This window comes from Catharus ustulatus, chromosome 15, assembly GCF_009819885.2.
Source record: "Catharus ustulatus isolate bCatUst1 chromosome 15, bCatUst1.pri.v2, whole genome shotgun sequence".
In the NCBI taxonomy this organism is placed as follows: Eukaryota; Metazoa; Chordata; class Aves; order Passeriformes; family Turdidae; genus Catharus; species Catharus ustulatus.
Window position 1 is genome coordinate 1,015,630 of NC_046235.1, and position 19,088 is coordinate 1,034,717.

At 53.8% G+C, this 19,088-nt stretch overlaps 1 protein-coding gene across 2 annotated transcripts in view; it reads right to left on the reverse strand.

The window, feature by feature from the left end:
• Positions 1–19,088, reverse strand: part of SIL1 (SIL1 nucleotide exchange factor) — a 69,818-nt gene that overhangs the window by 1,952 nt on the left and 48,778 nt on the right. For both annotated transcript variants that reach the window (XM_033073468.1, XM_033073469.1), the window contains 2 exons: positions 2,542–2,638; positions 204–368 (listed from right to left, as the gene is read on the reverse strand). In XM_033073468.1, coding sequence (XP_032929359.1) covers positions 204–368; positions 2,542–2,638 — 262 coding nt within the window. The remainder of the gene's footprint in view (positions 1–203; positions 369–2,541; positions 2,639–19,088) is intronic.

Consider the following 19,088-nt stretch of genomic DNA (forward strand, 5'->3'; position numbering starts at 1 on the left):
AGAAATGGTGGCAGTGGCTTGAAGGCAAACAAAGGTTTCAGCTCCTCGGGGCTTCCCCAGGCACTCGTGTGGTGCTGGCCAAGGGGATGCAGGGGATTCATCCCCACTGATGCTGGGCTGGCTCCTCCTCATCCTCATCCTGTGGGGATGTCCAGGCTGGCTGGGTTTGGGGGGGAAGGGGGCAGTGCCATCCCAGCTCTCACCTTCTCCATGATGAGGTCGTAGAGCAGTGTCACCACCCGGACACGGAGCGGCTCCATCCCCTTCTGCTGGAAGAGGCTCCTGAGCACCTGGAGCCCGCCCAGCTTGAGGAACTGCTGCTGGGCATAGGGGAAGTGCCTCAGCATGGAGGACAGAGCAAAGAGAGCCTGGGGAGACAGAGAGAGCAATCAGCATGGTGGCCATGGCCACCCAACATGGGGACAGCAGAAACATGCTCCAGCCCATCTGTGCAGAGCTCCATGGAAAATGCATCCCAGCCTCTCCTTGCTGAGGGACATCTCCAGCAGTGCTGTTTGCAATCCCAATCCTCCCCAGCACTGTCAGGCTGCCAAATCTTGGGTACCAAATCCAACCCCACTCTGGCTGCCACTGCCATCAGGGGATGGACCCAATCCCATCACTTCTCCCTGTGAAGCACATGGAGGCCATGGGATGGGGTGAGGAGTGTCCAGCACCACTCAGCAGAGCCTAATCCTTACAAGGTGATTTGGGGTGATGTCCCCACAGCTCCACAGCCAAAGGACAAGGTCCTGATGTCCCCCAGCCCCACACAGGCCCTGTCAGGGTGCAGCCCTGCACCCCCACAGCCAGAGGACAAGGCCCTGATGTCCCCCCAGCCCCACAGCCAGAGGACAAGGCCCTGATGTCCCCCAGCCCCACACAGGCCCTGTCAGGGTGCAGCCCCATGTGCCAATAGCCAAAGGACAAGGCCCTGATGTCCCTCAGCCCCACAGCCAGAAGACAAGGCCCTGATGTCCCCAAGCCCCACACAGGCCCTGTCAGGGTGCAGCCCCGCACCCCCACAGCAGAGCTCAGACCCAGCGGTGCCCCAGGGCCTTGGCAGGGAGCTGAGGAGCAGTGAGGGGCCAGGCCAGCCCCGCTGCCTGTCAGGCTGGCTGGCTGTGACAGCCGTGGTGGCACAGGGACGGCCCGGGGCAGGGGACACGCTGCTCTCACAGGGCCGGGCCGCTCGGCACGCACAGATCCGAGCTGACAGCCATGTCCTGCCCGCCCCCGTTGGTTTCTATTGCCCATTTTCCGCCTTGCTGCTGGTGAATTTGAGACGCTGCTGTCTCCCTTTGCAGTCGTAGGCCAGAGGATGGCAGAGGGAAGAAATGCACTTTTGGCCTCGCTGCCGTGCAGGGCTGTGAGCACTGGGGCAGAAAAACCATTGGAGCCAGAGCCCGGGGCTGTGCAGGAAGGGCTGGGGCACCGGCCTGGCCTTGGGATCCAGTCTGGGCACACAGCACAGGAACTGGAAATTAAAACCTCTGTCCTCCTGGAAAGAGGGCTCAGCCTTGCAGGGTTCTGTACAGCTTTGTGGACAATACTGAGCCCACCCCTCTCATTTCTCCAGGGGCTAGCAGCACCATGCACTCAGGTTCACTGGAAAGAACTGCTGTGGTTCACAGCGATGCTGTGAGAGCCCTGCATGCCCAACCATCCCTCTCCACCCCAAAAGGAGCTCTGGGATGAGCCACAGGCACTCCTGGGAGGAGTTTCTGGGCATGGAGCATCCCATGGCATCTCCTCACATCCATGGACAAATGCAATGGGGTTCCACAGCCTCTCCTGTGCCTTTCACTTGCTGGAGGGCTCTCACCAGGGTTAAAGGGAATGAATTTATTACATTTTAGGGAGCTTATTACAGGCAAATGGGAGAGCCAGTGTTCCCCCCCACACTGCTGGACCCCTCCTGCAGAAAGTCCCTGTGGAAAGCAGGGCTGGGGGTTTGGGAGCAGCCAGGTGATGTTACAGAGGTGGCATCACACACTGGAGTGAGGGTAATGGGATCTCATGCTCCAGGGAATACAGCAGGGAGGGAGGGAGAGAGGCAGGGAGGGGCGAGGGAGCCCCCAGCCCGATGGACAGCGCTGCACATTTGGCTGGGGGCTCTTGGTGCTGCTCCTTGCTCCAAAGCCTCTGCCAAAGGCAGGACACAGGGCTGGCTGCAGCAATTAGCTCCTCCAAATGTCAGCTCCCGTGTTTGTGAGCCTGTGATGGCTGTGCTGCCACGAGGACCCTCACCTGTGTCCCCCAGGAGCGGTGGCACCGTGCCCTGTCCCCACGGGCTGGCAGAGCCACTGTGTGTGCCACTGCTGGCACTGGGGGGACACCCACAGAGCCAGGGGAGTGTGGGCACCAGCCAGGGCTGCTGGGGTGGGCTGGCACCCAGGGCCCCCTCCTGCATCCCTGGCAGTGAAGCCCACCCAGCAAGGGGAGCAGCGGGGGTCCCACACTGCCCAGATGTCCTGAGGGTGTTTACACAGAGCTCAGCACAAACCCAGCTGTGCCCAGAGGTGCAGCTCCACTCCTCACCTTCTTCCTGACAGCCAGGGGTTGTTCTGTGGCCAGGATAACCAGGAGCTTCTGCAGGGCACCCCCCTCGATGGCTTCGATCTGCACTTTGGGGTTGCTGCAGGGATGAAAGCAAAAGGCAGGTCACCAACAGAGTGGGGCAGGGCAGCGTGGGAGGGACCCTGGGCAACACTGGAGTGGCAGCAGGGCCAGGACAGTGACTGTCCCCTGTGCTGGCACTGCTGAGGCCACATCTCAAGGCTGTGTCCAGTTCTGGACCCTCATGGCCAGAGAGACCTGGAGAGGCTGGGGCATGTCCAGGGCAGAGAATGGAGCTGGAGAGGGGCTGGAGCCCCAGGAGAGGCTGAGGGAGCTGGGAAAGGGGTTCAGCCTGGAGAAAAGGAGGCTCTCATTCATCTCCAGCCAAACCTGCTGCCACAGCCATGGCCCCAACAGCACGTGCTCCAAAATTCTGATCCCACTTCACGTGGAAGTCCCTCTGGGCAATGGAGACAGAGCAAGTGCAGAAGCAGCTGCAGGAAGGCACTTTGCTGAGTAGAAGTGCACTGAAAGGACAATCCCATGGGCTGGAGACCTCCTGGTGCCATTCAAGGAGAACAGCACATTTGGGACATCCAAGCTCTTTTATCGCATCTCTCTAAAATAAATAATAAAAACTCTTACAGCAAGAGACACAACTGAGAAATTGGTATGCCTTTAATGCTTGGCTGGTCACCTGGAGGATTTGATCTAATTAAAATCTCTGAACCATGGAGCTTTTGCCAAGGAGCAGCTCTGGAGGTGAGGGAGCCTTCCTGGCTCCTCAATGCTCCTGTTGCTCTGTCTCTGCTATCAATGGTCCTGGCTTCAAGCTAACAAAAAAGCTCGTTTAAAGGTTTGGAAAACTCAGCAGAGATCTGTACAAATTACACTGTCAAGCCTGGGGAAAAGCAGCCTGAACAAAATAAACACAATGAGGCAGACTGCAGAGCGCTCGCATGGGAAATTCAACCGTGCTAATCTGCTAATGGAGACAGGATGGTGGCACCTGCAACAAAATGCACTGAGAAGGGAGTCTGAGGCTGGGCCAGCCTGTGGTGACATCCCATCATGCTGCAGTGATGGCACAGATTTGGGTGTGCTGCACTGATGAGGTTAACCAGCCCCTGCCCAGGTGAGAAGCACCCGCAGGCTGCAGGGACTCAGCACAAATCTCTTCCCAAAAGAGAGCCCTGGGTGCCAAACAGCCCCAGTTTGCCCAGCCTGGCTGTGGGGTCACAGCACAGCCCCTCCAGATGTGCACATCTGGTGCCTCCCAGCCATGCTGCCCACGTCCTGTGCCATTTTCACTGGCAACTCCTGGCATGGAAGCAGCTCCCACTTTGGAGCTGAAGGGGTTTGTGGAGAGTGCTCTCTGCTTGTTCCACTCCTTGTTCCACTCCCCCTAAGCCAACCCCAAGTGCACAAATTTAGGAGAGACTTCTGGAAGTTTTTGCAGGCTGCACATGCAATGGGTGTGGGAAGACTGAAAAGCAGCAACACAGCCCTGAGGCGACAGCAGCTCTGGAGTTAGGTGGGAACTTACAATAAGGCAGCAAAATTAGATTTAAATTAAAAAAAAAAAAAAGAAAGCAAGCCAAGTGGTGCAGAGGGACCTGGAGACTTGGAGGCACAGAGCAGGGCAGGCAGGCAAATGCCCTCATCTCTACTGCTCTGACAAGGACACACACAGAATATTTATTTCATGGCCTGCTTGTTGCAGAAACTGCTTGAGACCTTGGGAAAGGAAGGGTCACCCCCTCCCTGGGCATCCTGCTGAAGCCAGCTGGGGAAGGACCAAGCAGGGAGTGGGACGGAGGGGCTGCCCCTGCCTGGGTGCTGGCACAGCTCCTCCTGCCCTGCCATGTCCCCAGGCTGCAGAGCTGAGCTCTGATGAAAGCCCCGTGCTGGAGCAAAGGAATGATAATCACCGGGCTAGACAGGGCTTAATGGGTCTCAGCCCAGAACCAGCTCTGCAGGGCCGCCTGGGAAATCAAAGCCAGGGATCAAAGTCTGTAAGTCTGTGGAACAGCCTAAAAAATTTAGTGTAGTCTATTTAGCTTGTGCTGTAACCTGAGGATCAGAAGCAGGCAGCGTTGCTTACCTTGCCCTCCCCCTCTTTCCCTTCCCCTCCCTGGTTTGCAGTCCAAAATCTGTTAATGGAGAAAACAAGAGCGAACCAACAGGACTGAAATGTGCCTCGTGTGGCTCCTGGGGCTCTCAAACCCTCTCACCTGGGTCACAATTTGACAGGCAATGGAAAAGGTCATTTTCCTGAGCCCTGGAAACAAAGCAACACAACCAGGGTCACACTTGAAAATGCCAATGACTTCTTCATCCTTCTCAGTGTTTTGGAGGATTTCTGACAGCTCTTGTAAGCACATTCATGTTAAAATTATTTGACAAATAACAGATAGAGAGATAAAAGAGATCATTACAGTGTCAGTAATTCCAGCCTGAGCTAGAGCTGTAAATCTGAGACTCTGAACAAGGGCAGAAAAGAGAGGCAGGGTGATCAGCAGCTCGTTAATACTTGCACGACTGAATTTTGCGTTGCAGGTTTAAGAATAAAAAAAAAATAAAAATAAAAGCATTAAAACAGTTCAAGTGAGAAGCGACACATAAGGAGAACAGCTTCCTCCTGCACTCCAGGCTCTGGCTGTGAACTATCCCTGTGGGAAATGACCATGGAGCAGCTGCAGTGAGCCAGATGGCTCTGAATCCCTGACTTCCCAGGTACCCACGTCTCCTCCCAACCTTCCTGGCTTCCTTCTCCAGAGGAGGATAACTGGGACAACTGGATATCAACAGCCCTGCAGCCTCCTGCCCTCCAAAACAACCCCCTCGGGCTGGGTGAATCCCTTACAAAACACACATTTAACTGAGGCTTTCCACAGTCCCAAGCTATGGAAAAGGACATTTGCATCCACAGTATGAGATACAGGATAATCATAAAATAATCTCAACACCACCAAGGCTGCCTGTGACTACTGGAGGGAGAAGGAGGAGGGATGAGGCACAGCCACCCCCAAAACCTCTCCCAAGAGCTGCATGCAGCAGAACTGGCCTAAAAATCCTCTTCTCCAAGCACCAGCTCAGACCTGAGTTTATCACAGACAAAGGCCTTCAGAGCTACGACTTAAGGAGATTAAAAACCACCCAGAAAAACGGAGCCCTAAGTAGTTACACCGATCAAAATACAGCGGAGAAGAAAGCAGGGGTGAGGGGGGAAAACCTGACAAAAGGAAAACTGGGTTTCAATAGGCAACACAATACAACAATTTCATATGAAAGATGTGAAGCATGAAAGCGATGTTAGATGTTCAAAAGCCCAGAATATAGGAGAGATATAAAAAAATCCCCAAGAAGATGAAAATCTCCACTTCAATGCAATGCTGCCTTCTCACTTTCTGCCAAGCCAGGCGCTCGCTGCCGTGGCAGGGGAGCAGCAGCGTCCCTGGGAGAGCAGCACGGCTGCTGTGACATCCTGGATTACAGGGACACAGCACGGCCTCTAATGAGCAATTAGGTTATGGAGTATTTGTTGCTGAGAGGAGAACAGAACTGCAGAGAATAAATTGGAGCTGAGTACGTGGCTCTGGGATTCTGATGGGCTGATGTGAAACTCAAACCTGGGAGTGTGAATCATGCCAGAGAACAGCATGGAAGGCACCTGGGAAAAGCTGGGGGAACCTTGGCTTGGCTTCCAACCATGTATCTGTGTCCCAGATAGGGAGAGGAGAGCTCCTGGTGAAAGCAGGAGGGCTGTGACATCCCATCAGAGAGCCCCAGGCTCCCTGGGGACACAGTGACATCAGGTTAACACCGCTCCAGCCATCCATGGAAGGGGGAATTCCCTCGTCCTGGCCCCTGGCAGTCACAACACTGAGCTGGAAGTGCAGGGTTTGCTGTGGCCAGGAGTCACTGGGAGTCCTGGAGCCACGGAGGGAGGAGACCCAGCTCACCTGAGCCCAGGCAGGGCAAGTTTAGTGTTTAGAAGAGGAAAAAATCTGAGGAGCTGTTGTGCCCTAACGCAGCGTAACAGATGGATAATTAGATTTATGCAAAGAGCTGTAAAAGTAAGCAATTAAATAAAAATACAGAATAACAAATCTGCTGCAGCAGGACACCTCACAGGGCTGCAGAAAGGCCCTGCAGCTGGGACCCAGCATTCCAGGTGTGGGATGCAGGAGCTGGGGCACTTGTGTGAGTCAGCAGAATCAAGGAGCTGCCCAAAGCCGGAGGAAGCAATGGGAACACAGGGACTGAGTCCCTCCTCTTCCTCACCTCTCTAGGGAGCAGAGCAGAGTGAATACCGACTCTGGCAGTGAAATCTCAGGTGCCAGAACAAAACCAATCACACCAGATTGTTCTGCTGAACACACACAAACAACAAACTGACTGGCTGTATTTATAGCTGGAGGAGAGAACGCTCCCACAAAAACAGGAGATCACACACAGCCCCAAAGGCAGCCCAGGCAGGAATTTCACTGCCCCAGCAGGACACCCCCAGAGCCCTTCTGTTCTCCTGACCCTTGGCTTTGCCAGCTCTGAGCTGGATTTCAGTGCCAGCACGAAGCCCTGGCTCCAAGGACAGCAATGAGCTCTCCCTGGGCTGCTCCAGGGGGGATTTGCACCCACAGACACCAGGGCAAGGGGGGACTGCAGCTTCTAGAGCCTGAGATGACAGCTCAGCTTCTGTGGGTTTAATCAACAGACTATTTTATGATAAAATGCAAAGGTTTGGGGATTTTCAGATGATTGCCATCCCTGTGTCAGCACCACCAAGGTCAGCCTGACTTCTCTGTTGTGCTGGTGAAGGATGGGCTGTGCAGGCCACTCTAGGGGTTTGTCACCCCTCTGTGACACAAGGGCTGGCCTGGGTGACTCGTGTCCCACCTGCAGTGCTCACAGAACTGTTCCAGCTCAGCTGGGTGAATGATTGATCCTTCCAGGTAGGTACAGGCAAGTGTTCCACAGCGCACAGAGAGAGGCATCCCAGGAAATCCCCCCAGTGCTCAATCACCCAAACGGATGCTTTGTTTCTGAGGGTAAATCACCCTTATGGCTCTGTGTGCCACACTTACAAACACTCCCCACAGACTCCCGAGAGCCTGGTATTTACTGCAGGTCAGCATGGATCGGTGCCCAGGGATGGGCTGCGTTTCATTGGGGGCTGCATTAATAAAAATGAGGAGATGCTCTGCGAGTGTGAGCAGAACTTATTTATTCCCGTGTTGTTTTAGCCAGAGCCCACAAAAACTGTGCTGATTTCTTTTTAGAAAAATCCCAACACAGCAAGAAACAAGAACAATAGTGCAGGATTGATACCCCAGCCTGGAGCTCGTCCCATGCTGTTCATCACAGAGCCTTCAAAGCACCCCCTGATTTATGGACAGGGACACTGAACGCTCCCAGGAGCATCAGCAGGGTGTGTGAATGTGAGAGCTGGCTCCTGCCTCCCTGTGATAGCACAGGGTTAAAAATGTTCCTAAAATCATGGGAATTGTGTACAACACATTCAGAGGGTGCAAAGAAAGGTTGGGTCTGGTAGGGCTGGGAAAGGGAACCAGGCCCTGGAATGAATGTTGGGATTTGTCTTTATTGGATCATGTGAAACTGCACCTGCATAATCATCATGTGATAAATAATATCATTGTTAAATGTAATAATTGTTTAGTAATTGAATATATTATTGTTTGATCATAATAAGAATCATGAGAAGTGATGTAATGGTAACAAGAATCATGAGAAAGGATGTTTGGGGATCTGATGGAAATCACAAGAATCCATGCTTGGATAAGATAAATGTATACAATAGAACAATATGTGTTTAGTAATTATTACATAGTTACATAAGGAAAAGGGTATAAAACCTGTCCCTCTGGAATCCATGTGGAGTCAGATTTGGGTTTGTACCCCTGACTCCCAGAGCTCTGCAATAAAGCACCTGCAGATAATCATCTGTGATGATGTGTGTCTGCACTAACGCCTGCTCCTCCTCTTCCTCACGTTCCCGTTCTCCCGGTGCAGGTGTGAGGTGCCCCAGGACGATGCCAAGGTCCTTCCCAGCCCTTTGCTGCTGCTGCAGGACCCCCAAGGAGCCCCCGGAGCCCGCAGAGGGGCAGCTCTGCACAGAATTCTCCCCCCGAGGCTGCTGCATCGCTCCGAGCATCATTCCAGGCGCTCGGATCTTTCAACAAAAGCCATTCGCACGCCTTAGGTGAGATGAAAACACTGCAAGGAGCTGTGTGCAAGCACCACGAGAGCAGCCTGAGCTCGGAACGCCGCTGTGACACATCCCACCCATCATCCTGAGAGATGCTAAGGGGGCCCGAGGCTGAGCCCTGCCGTTGTTACTCGCTGTGTTTGTTTGCTCGCTCATCTGAGCTGATTTTTCTTTAAGACAAGCGCTGATCACCGGCACGGCGAGGAAGCGCTCGCCCGGCGCGGTCCCGCTGGGGATGCCAGCGCTCCGAGCTCTGCCCGAGCCACAAAGACAAGTGTGAGAACAGGCATTTCACTCCTCTCCCTTGCAGCAGCTCTGTCCTATTTTAACCCTGCCATCTGCTCGCAGCTCCTCCCGTCCCGGGCAGGCTGAGCCCTCCCTGTTCCATCGCTCCCCCCGCCCGGCTCAGCCCCGGTATCCCCGGGAGGGCAGGGGATGCTCCGTGAGCCCCCACCCATCTCTGCCCACCCTGCCCTGCCCTCCCCACTCCTTGGCAGCCCAGGGAAGGTGCCGGGTCGCCTCCACTGCAGTGTCACTCTGGCCCTTGCCGCTCCCAGCGGGTTTAATGGTGCTATTAGAATCGTTTGAGTCGATAAAAGTAGATTTGTTTCACTGAGTCATGACTCAAAACCAAGACTTTGCTCCATTTACAAGAGCAAATCACCACCTTGCAAATGCCAAGTACAGATTTCAGCTCCAACAGCGAAGCCTGGGGAACGTTTCCAGCCGGAGAGAGAATGGAAAAGCTGCATCTGCAAAAGCTAGGAAACCTTTTTTTCATTTATCTTGTTTTGATAAACACAGAGGATGTCCTGTGGAACACCAGCTCCTGAAGAAACCTGATGAGCTCATTCTACAACGAGTGACTCAATCATGGATTAATAGAGGGGAGAGCAACAGCAGGAGATGCCACGGGACCAGGGACTGCAACACAACCCACGGACAATTCCAGCCAGTTCCTGGGTAGGAAGCCCTCGAGGAAAACTTGGGAGCCACAGAAAGCACCAGCAATTCTTTCTGCTTTCTGATTCATCCCTACTCACCCACCCACATGCCACGGCAGAGGAGGCTGTAACTGCTACATTTAGGATGACATTTAAAAATCAAGGTTGTGCTGCTGATGGTCATTAAAAATCCCACAGCGTTTTTCAGAAACAAGTGGGTACTCACATCAGTGTCCCTGCCAAGTATCAGCACAGCAGTCATTTTTTTCTAGCAACTTCAGTTAAAAGATAAAAGAAAATTGTGCCCACCTATAATTACTGTTATTACTGTTGCTGTTGGTTTTTAAACATTCACTATATACCTTTACATTTCCCAAATACGAATTAAGAAGAAAACATTTCCCCAAACCTTTCCAAGTGCCAGATTCATCTCTGTTAACATCAGACAGCTACAATTGAAATATCCAGCCCATAAAAGCAGCCTGGGCTCCCTCAGTGCCATGTCCTGACCTGTGGTCTGCATGTCCCTGGAGACCCTGTGTCTGTTTTTCCATGGGACTTACCCTGGCTAACCCAGAGAGGCAAATCCACTGCCCAGAGCTTTAGGGTCACTCTGAAGGGGGCTGCATCTGTTCTCAAAAGCATCTGAGGAATTCAAGGTCAGCAGCAGCGAGAGAAAAGATGCTTTGTCTCATGGGAGATGGGCCTTAGCTGGAATGATTTGCCAGCTGGAGAATTGCCTGTCCCTGGCTGGAGAGGGAGCCTGGACAGGCAGCTCAGGTGGAAACTCGTGGGAGCACTCAAGCTGAGTGACACAGATCCCATCTTCAGAGAGAGGGTGAAGGAAACACCTACAGATGCCTGAATCAAGCTCTCAAAGAGCCAAAATGATCAAGGTAGTTAATAAAATATGGGAATAACGCAAAGAATTCACATGCAGGTGTGAGAAACAAAGCCATGTCAGAGCTGAACTGGGTGCTCAGGAAGAGTGGAAGCAGGGAGAGGAGCACTTCCAGAAGGGAAAATTCTGCGTAGAAGATGCGGTGGAATAAGATAATTATGCAGGAAGAAAAGAATATCAGCAGTGTGCCCTACATCACTGATGGATGGAGAGAGCGGATACCTTGACAAAGAAAGCCAATGTGCTAATTAAGATTTAATGACCCTGAAGGCAAAGACAAAAACCCCTCCTTTGCCACAGTGGAGGAGGGAGTGGACAGAGAGCCTCAGCCTGGCAGGGAGAGGGTTAGGAAAAGCCTGAAACAACATCTCTGCAAGGGAGAGCATGCAGGCAGGTTGTGGCAGGCTGGAAGGAGGGCTCCATCCCTAGGGCAGAAGGAAGCTGGGAGAGCTGAGCATGGCTGTGGGAGCTGAGCTGCCTGCATCCTGCAGCCAGGAGCAGCTCGGATGGGGAGGTGAAGGAGGGAGCTGAGCTGCCTGCATCCTGCAGCCAGGAGCAGCTCGGATGGGGAGGTGAAGGAGGGAGCTGAGCTGCCTGCATCCTGCAGCCAGGAGCAGCTCGGATGGGGAGGTGAAGGAGGGAGCTGAGCTCGGATGGGGAGGTGAAGGAGGGAGCTGAGCTGCCTGCATCCTGCAGCCAGGAGCAGCTCGGATGGGGAGGTGAAGGAGGGAGCGGGTTCAATTCATTCCACGCTCTGCAACTGTGGAAAGACACACGCCAGGCAAATGTGAGTTGTGATGATCACTTCCCACTGCTAGACTCTGCGAGGGGAGGACGGGGAGGTGACACCACCAGGAGCTCACACATGTGCTGCGAAGGCGCAGGAGGAGCCAAGGCTTGCCAGGAATCGCTGGGATGTGAAAGCCCGGCCGGCTGCAGCCCCGTAAACAAATCTGGCTGTGCCTGCCCATGGCTCTGCTGCCCACGGGGTGTGCCGGGGGCACGGTGCCCACCACGGGGTGTGCCAGCCCTGGGAGCACCGGGGGGCTGCCTCTGCCTTCAGCAGCTTCAGGAAATCACTTCAGAAATCATGGTCCTACCATGTGTTTCCTGCTCAGATGGATGGTGACTCCACATGGGAGCTGGGGCAGAGCATCTCCGTGCTGAGCTCCACCAGGGCTGAGACTGAGCCTGGGCTTTATCACCAGGACTGAGACTGAGCCTGGGCTGAGCTCCTTCAGCAGGACTCAGACTGGTCCCAGGCTGGGCACACCAGGGAGGTGGCCATGGCCTCCAGCTGACCACACAAACCCTCAGGAGGGGCTGAGAAGTCACCTGCTGTGTGATGAGGAAGGACATGAGGGCATCACGCTCCTCTGGCCAGCCCCTGGGGTGTGACACGCTGGCCTCCACTGACAACATCCACGACTGATTTGTGACAATGACATCAGCGTCCACAAACATCCTGCTGCTCCTGCCCTTACTCACATCCTGCCCTTCCTGCTCCCCCAGCAGCAAGGACACCAGGCCAGGGAGGATGAGCACAGCTCCCCAGCCTCCCTCACGCTGGGCTGCCTCCCCATGGCTGGTGGCACCCCGTGGCACCAGCACAGCACGGTGACACGCTGGCAAAGCAGAGTGCAGGTCACAGCAGTGGTGGGTGATGTCTGGAAACCATCACCCCATGGAGAACAGCCATCACACTGACCCACATCCTTCCCATTCTCTGCCTGTTGTGCAAAAGCAAGAAAAAATGCTCTGATCTCAATCAGCCATTTTTAAATTCCTCAAGGAGAACTGGAGAGGGACTTTGGACAAGGGATGGAGTGGAGGACAAGGGGGAATGGTTCCACACTGACAGGGGCAGGGTTAGATGGGAAATTGGGAAGAAAATGAGACCCTTGCATAGGGTGCCCAGAGCAGCTGTGGCTGCCCCTGGATCCCTGGCAGTGCCCAAGGCCAGGCTGGGCAGTGGGGCTGGAGCAGCCTGGGACAGTGGGAGGTGTCCCTGCCATGGCAGGGGGGGAATGGGATGGGCTGTAAGGTCCATTCTGGGGTTCTCCTCTCCCAGGAGGGCTGACTGGACAGCAGGAGCTGCACAGACCCATTCTCACGTTGGGAAACAGGACTTGGCTTTGTTTGAGTCCATCTTGCAGAACCATTCCGTTCAGCTGCAGTTCCCTCTCTTTCCTGTGTGCTGGCTGTGAATTCCCCAAATGCAGCACAGTCCTTCAGCATTCCATGGGATGGATCTGGGCAGGCTCCCAGGCCTCACACACAGCTCCCTGTTTATGTCCTTCACGCTGTGACAGTCGTGTCACACATTGCCTTGGACAATCTGGGCCACACATTCATGGCCATGCACCTCTGTTGGGAACCCACAGCTGACCGTGGGCACATCGCTCATTCTTGAAATGTAGGCCACAAAGCTACTTTAGTTCTGCTTTTGCTTGTAAATCAAGGGCTTACATATGTAATTGGCCCAACCTTAAGAGCAAACAACAGCAGTGGTAGCACCGTGCCAGCAATTATTCATGCCTATAATAAACGGCTGTAAAATTGAAAGCCAGCCTTTAAAAATCTGGCTCCTCACTGCACAAACAACAAAAACTCATTTTGCAAGGCTTGGCCAGGGAAGTTTTTAATTTTGGGGGAGAGACTGAGGTGGGTGAGGATTTATTTTGTCTCTTTTCATTCTCTGGAAACACCGCTCATGCCCACGTTTAGGTCACAGATTATCCTGGCTGCATTTCAGCACTGGGGAATAAACCCAGCGAGAGGCACAGGGGACAAATCTCTCCTCTGCATTCCAAGAGCAGGGCCCTGGGAGCAGGCACAGCTGATCCCCAAGCCCTGGCACGTGGGATGTAATTGTTTGCAGCCCCTCCTGCCATGCTGAGCCAACATCCCTGGGGATGACACAGCCACTCCAGCAAACCCCACGCTGCTGCTCCATGCCAGCACGGGGATGCTGAGCCTTGCACAGGTCCTACCAGTTAACAAGAGGTTATTATTTGTCCTGGCTGATAAATCACTCCTCAGGGTCGAGCAGCTGACACCCCCTCTGCCTCCTGTGCCCTCTTTAACCAACCGTGGCCGCGTCGCAGGGGAAAGGTGTGATGAGATCATTCCTTCTGCTGAGCACATTTCTCACCCACAAGGCACAGCAGACCTGGAAAACTCTTCTGGCACATGGCTGGAAATCTCCTTGGTGGTGCTGGGCAGGAACTGATCCCTGCTTCCCCAACACTCACCAGGCAGCAGCAGATTTCTCCCATTCCAGAAAAGAGTGGCAGCAGTAGGGACCTTCCACCTGCTCTGGACCCCTCAGTTTAGAAGGTCTGAGGCACTGACACTTCCTTAATGAGGAATCAACCATTTTCCATCCTCCTTTGGCATTTCTGGTCGGCTTCCTCCTGCTTTAAGCAGTGGCAGGGCATGAATGAAGAGCTGTGTAAGGACTGTTCTGCTGCGCCAAGCTTCCCCCGTCAGAGATCCCTAACCACCAACTTTTAGTGTCTTCTGAAGGAAACCACACTCATCACAGCTCAGAAGGGACCTTTTGGCCTAATCCCCACTAGAAAACCTGCCAAAGTGATCCTCCCATCTCACAATTAGCAGCCACGCAGACTGTGCTCGGCTGGGCGATGCGCTGCGCTGCTATGACAACAGGAACGGGAGATTTGTTCAGGGATAAGGAGCAATCAGGAATCCATCCACGGGAGGAATCCATCCTGCATGGATCAGCCAGGTATTCCCAGGGAGCCCTGGCACGATGGATGGCATCGCTGCTGCACGGGATGAGTACAACTGGTGAGGACAGGCAGATTCCTGGGGAGCAGAGATGAATATTCATGAAGGAGCTCGGTTTGGGAGAGGAAATGAATCAAGTGTGACAAATGCCGCCTATTAGAAAAAGAGGGTGGCGTCTATTTTTAGTGGAGTTAAGCAAACATTAAAGCTCACTCTCTAAGAACTCCAAATAATACCACTCCCTGCTCTGCCTCCCCATCGCCAGATAAGAATTTAGCAGCACGTTCCCACCAGGCAAAACCCGCTCGCCTCAACAGAACTCTTCCGATTTAGCCCCCGTGAGTGTTTGATAAAAATACAAGTTTTAATCTCTCATCTGCATAGGAAGATGTAACGGCTTCCACCAGGATTTATTTTTTCCCCCCCTTCTCCGGCATCATAAGGCTTGAAGGAACCTTTTTAAGTCGGAAGAAAACGCTGCATTGAAATCTCCTAAAAGAGCACTCACGCGGAGCTGTAATCACTTCAGATGCACAGAATTATCAGGAGGAGAAAATTCATCTCACTTAGAATCAAGCCCCAATTTGAAGCAGAAAGGAAGAGGCTTGGTTTGCCGCCGTGCCAAGCACTCAGACTTTTCACTGAAGTCAAAGAAGCTACAGCTGCTCTGAGCCATTGAAAATCATGCCCAGAATCTCTAGTGAAACTTGTTTGCAGAGATGGCAGCAGGCTGATAAGGATGTTGACTATTCCAAACAGGCCCACGTTATTTTATATTTCTGGAGATACTTAGTCTGCCCATTATTATTATTAAGCAGAGGTGGAGTATTTATTGCCCTTTTCTCAGAAATCTCTACAAATGCTGCTTTTCAGCAGGCTCCTCTTTTCTTCTGGTGAACTTTCCTTCTTTTACTTTTCAGGCTTATAAATGTCTAATTAAATAAGACAATAGTGAGAGAACAGTGCCCAACAAAAACACCACTGTGCCCCCAAAGCTACTTGAGAGGCCTCCACCCCACAAGATAAGCCAAGATGACGACCAGAGCATTTGGAGCACTAACAGTGAACCTTAGAAGACCCTGGGCAAGGGGAGAGCATGAGCCAGGGGTGAAGGACACTTGGCTCAAACCCTCCAGGCTCAGTCCAGGCTCTGCTGGCTCCTGCCATGCACCAAGGGCCAGCTCTTCAAGGCAAACACCCAAACTCCACCATGTGGCCTCTGTCACCTCTCCTGTAGAGCATCAAACAGTCTTAGAGGTGGTTTAATGAGAATTAATGCTCTGGAATTACACATGTCAAGTGTTTATTGTCCATACCAGTCTCAGGCACCACCAGCAGAGAGACACAGCCTTTCCCAAAGCATCCAAACCCTGGGAAATCCTCTGTGGCTTTGGAATGTCCCTCCCTGGGGTCCCCTCCTTGGCTTTTCCTTGCTCTTGATTCCCCCTCAGCTCTCAGGTTCCATCGGAGGGGAGGATGCCCACGATGAACACAACATGCCTTGGAACTGGGAGCACTGGGTGCACTGGGCAGCCTGGGAGCCCAGCAGGAGCACAAGCAGCACACAGAGCCCTCTGGCCATCACTCCTGGGGCCCACAGTGCCATTTGCCAGGGAAAGTTGGGCCCAAGTCCTTTGGAGGTGTGGGAGCACATCCCCATCCCTCGCCAGCCCTCAGCAACTGTTGCCATGGTTATTTCATTGGAGTGCTCCTCATCAAGGAGATGCTGAATTGTCTCTTGCAGGAGCTCCATAGGAATAACTAGCTGCTAAGTAGGAATAACGGGCTCAGGCTGCCCACAGAAGGCAGCGATCCCAATTATTTTTGTTTTGATCCTGCCTTTCTTTTGGTCTCTGCCAGGCTCAGGTTGAAAGCGGGGGTTAGAGATAAGCAGCGGAGAAGGAATGCTTCCTGATGGGAAACACACTTGGCTCTGCCAGGAGATTAAAGGTCTCTCCTCACACAAAGCCTCTGCTTTTCAATCAACCCTAAATAGGCTCTAACAAGGCACAGCAATCAGCCAGGCAACATATATCCATCCTCACCTGTCGGCTTGGGGCGAGGAGTGAGATGGATGTCCTGCTTCCATCGTGTTAATTGTTCATCAAGGTATGGCAGGCACAGCCCCAGAGCTGTCCATCAGTGCTGGCAGTGACGGATGTCCTGGTCTGCCCTGCCAGCAGGGGCTGTGCTCAGAGCCCCCTCCTGCCAGACCCACTTCCAGCATCCCAGAGCGCAGGAATAAAGGCAGCTCTGGAAAGGCAGGGCCGGTTTGTTTAGTGCTCATTGAAAGCCCTGAGCAGGGGCTGGGTAATGATGGCTGTGCTCTTCCATCCCACAGCGCAGCTCTGAGCCACACAAACGCCTTGTGCTGCTCTCTGCTGTCCCTGGCACAGCTTTTGGGGAGGGAGGTGCTGCCTTAGTCCTGGAGAACAGTGCAGCTGCAGGAGAGGCACACGGAGCCTCCAGCATCCCCCGGATGCCAGCCTGTGACAGTGGAGGGGCTGCCCAAGGAACCAGGACCCTCCCCATGGAGGGATCCGATAAAAATAAAAATCTGTTTGATTTTTCTTTCCTCCTTTTTGGGGGGCATCAGGCCCAGCGTTGCCAGCCAGGCAAGGGAGGGATTGTCCTGCTCTGCTCAGGGCTGGGGCAGCCTCACCTTGAGCTCTGGGACAGTTTTGGGTTCCACAACACCAGAGAGACCCAAAGCTGCTCCAGAGTGTCCGGAGGAGGAGCCGGGGCTGGGAAAGGCTCTGCAGGGCCCCCGAGGAGCGGCTGAGGGCCCTGGGCTGGTTCAGCTGCAGCTCAGGAGCTGAGGGCACAGCTCAGGGAAGGAGGGAACGGCTCCAGGGGTTGGGATGCAGAGCAGGGAAAGGTTCTTCCCTCCCCCAGAGGTGCTGGGCTCTGCCCAGGCTCCCCAGGGAATGGGTACGGCCCCGAGGCTGCTCCAGGGATGGACAGGGGGATTGCTGGGGGTCTGGGCAGGGCCAGGAGCTGCATCCATGATCCCAGTGGGTCCCCTTAAACTCAGGATGTTCTGATTCCAGACGTAAGCCAAGCACAGCTCACACCTGGAGCTGGGCAAACACTCTGGGCTGTGTGTGGATCCCTGGGCAGAGCCACAGCGCTGGGTTTGACAGGCAGAGACACCTGAGCTGCTTCCAGGGGACTCAGATCCCAAACTGGAGCCCCTAGCCCTGCTCCCTGGGGCTGAGCTCCCCTCCTTGCACTGGCACAGGCTGCTCTGCAGCCACCCACGAGGGATGGGCTCTTCCTGGAGAGCACTCTGCCCCTCCACAACAGCCACAGGCTGAAGACAAAAAGTGAAAATGGATGGTGTGAGCCCAGAGAGATCAGCATTCAGCCATTCTCAAAGCACCTGGAGATTCAGAGCGTGGCTTGGCCAATTCCAGCTGAAATAGCTGGATTTAAAGAAATTAAATTTGTCAGTTCATTAGTGTGCAACATAAGAATGAAAAATGCATTTCTAATTCCTGATCCGCTAATCCACAATCCGCTGATCTGCAATCCCCAGAGCCCCCAGGGAAAGAAAAGAAAATCCACAGCAGCCCTGTGGTGTCCATCCACAACTTCTGCAGGTCCTGCAGAGAGAGCTCAGCTACAGAGCCTTCCTTCCTGTGCAAAATCCACCTCAGCAAACCTGCTGCCATGCTAAGGGGGCTCAGGGATAACAAAAATCAAACTGCACTCGTCAGAGTGAGTGAGCACTGGTTGTTTGGGGAGGTGCTGGGTGTGATGTCCCAGGGGTTGGCTCAGATCTGCAGGATCAGCTCATTTCCAGCAGTGCTCCCACTCATCAGGACAATTAGCAAGGTCCCAGTCAGGAAGGTGACTGTTCCTGCACCACAGGAAGGGGTGCTGGTGCCTGTGAACACTGTCCTGCTTGCCTCTGTGCCTTTTCCCAGCTCAGGGACCCATGGATACTGTTTGTTACCCAGTTTGTCCCAGCCAGACCAGTTCAGTGCTCACTCACCTGCCCAGCACACACACTCATGGGCCCCTGGCCACGTGCACACCTTAAATCATGATCTCCACAGCCAATTTCAACTTCCCACACCAAATCCTTCCTTAAACTGTTCCCAGCACTCAGCTGCCTCAGGGGAGGCCCCACAGCCCTCTCTGGGCACAACCTGTGCCAGACCAGCAGTGAGCTCCAGGTGGGAAATTGGGAATTCCCTGGGCTGCCACCACTGCCCTGACCATCCCCTTCATGCCCTCTCCAAGCAGAAGTGCTGCCATAGCTCCAGAACACATCTGCATTTGCCTTCACAAAGCAAAACAAGCAACTTTGCCTTCACTTGCTGCATCTGCCCAGCTCCAGAGCTGCTCGTGCTGACCATGAAAGCACCACAGCTTGCACAGGAAGGACTTGCTCCAAAACATGATGGAGAACTCTCCTTTCTGCAACACCTTCTCCTCCTATCCAGCAGAAAATGCTGTAAATGTTGGTGGCTACAGACCCCAGAAATATCCACTGGTGCATAAAACCACCTGGTGTTTCTTCATTGCTCCCTTCCCTCTCACAGGCAAGGACGGGAAACCTGAGCAAATGTGCAGGTCACACCTGGAGCAGGACCCCAGAGCCACTCCCACACCTCCTCATTCCCAAGTTTTTTTGAGCATTCCCCTCCTCCCTGCTCAGCTCTCAGAGCAGGGACACCAGAGCCATCAGCAGAGC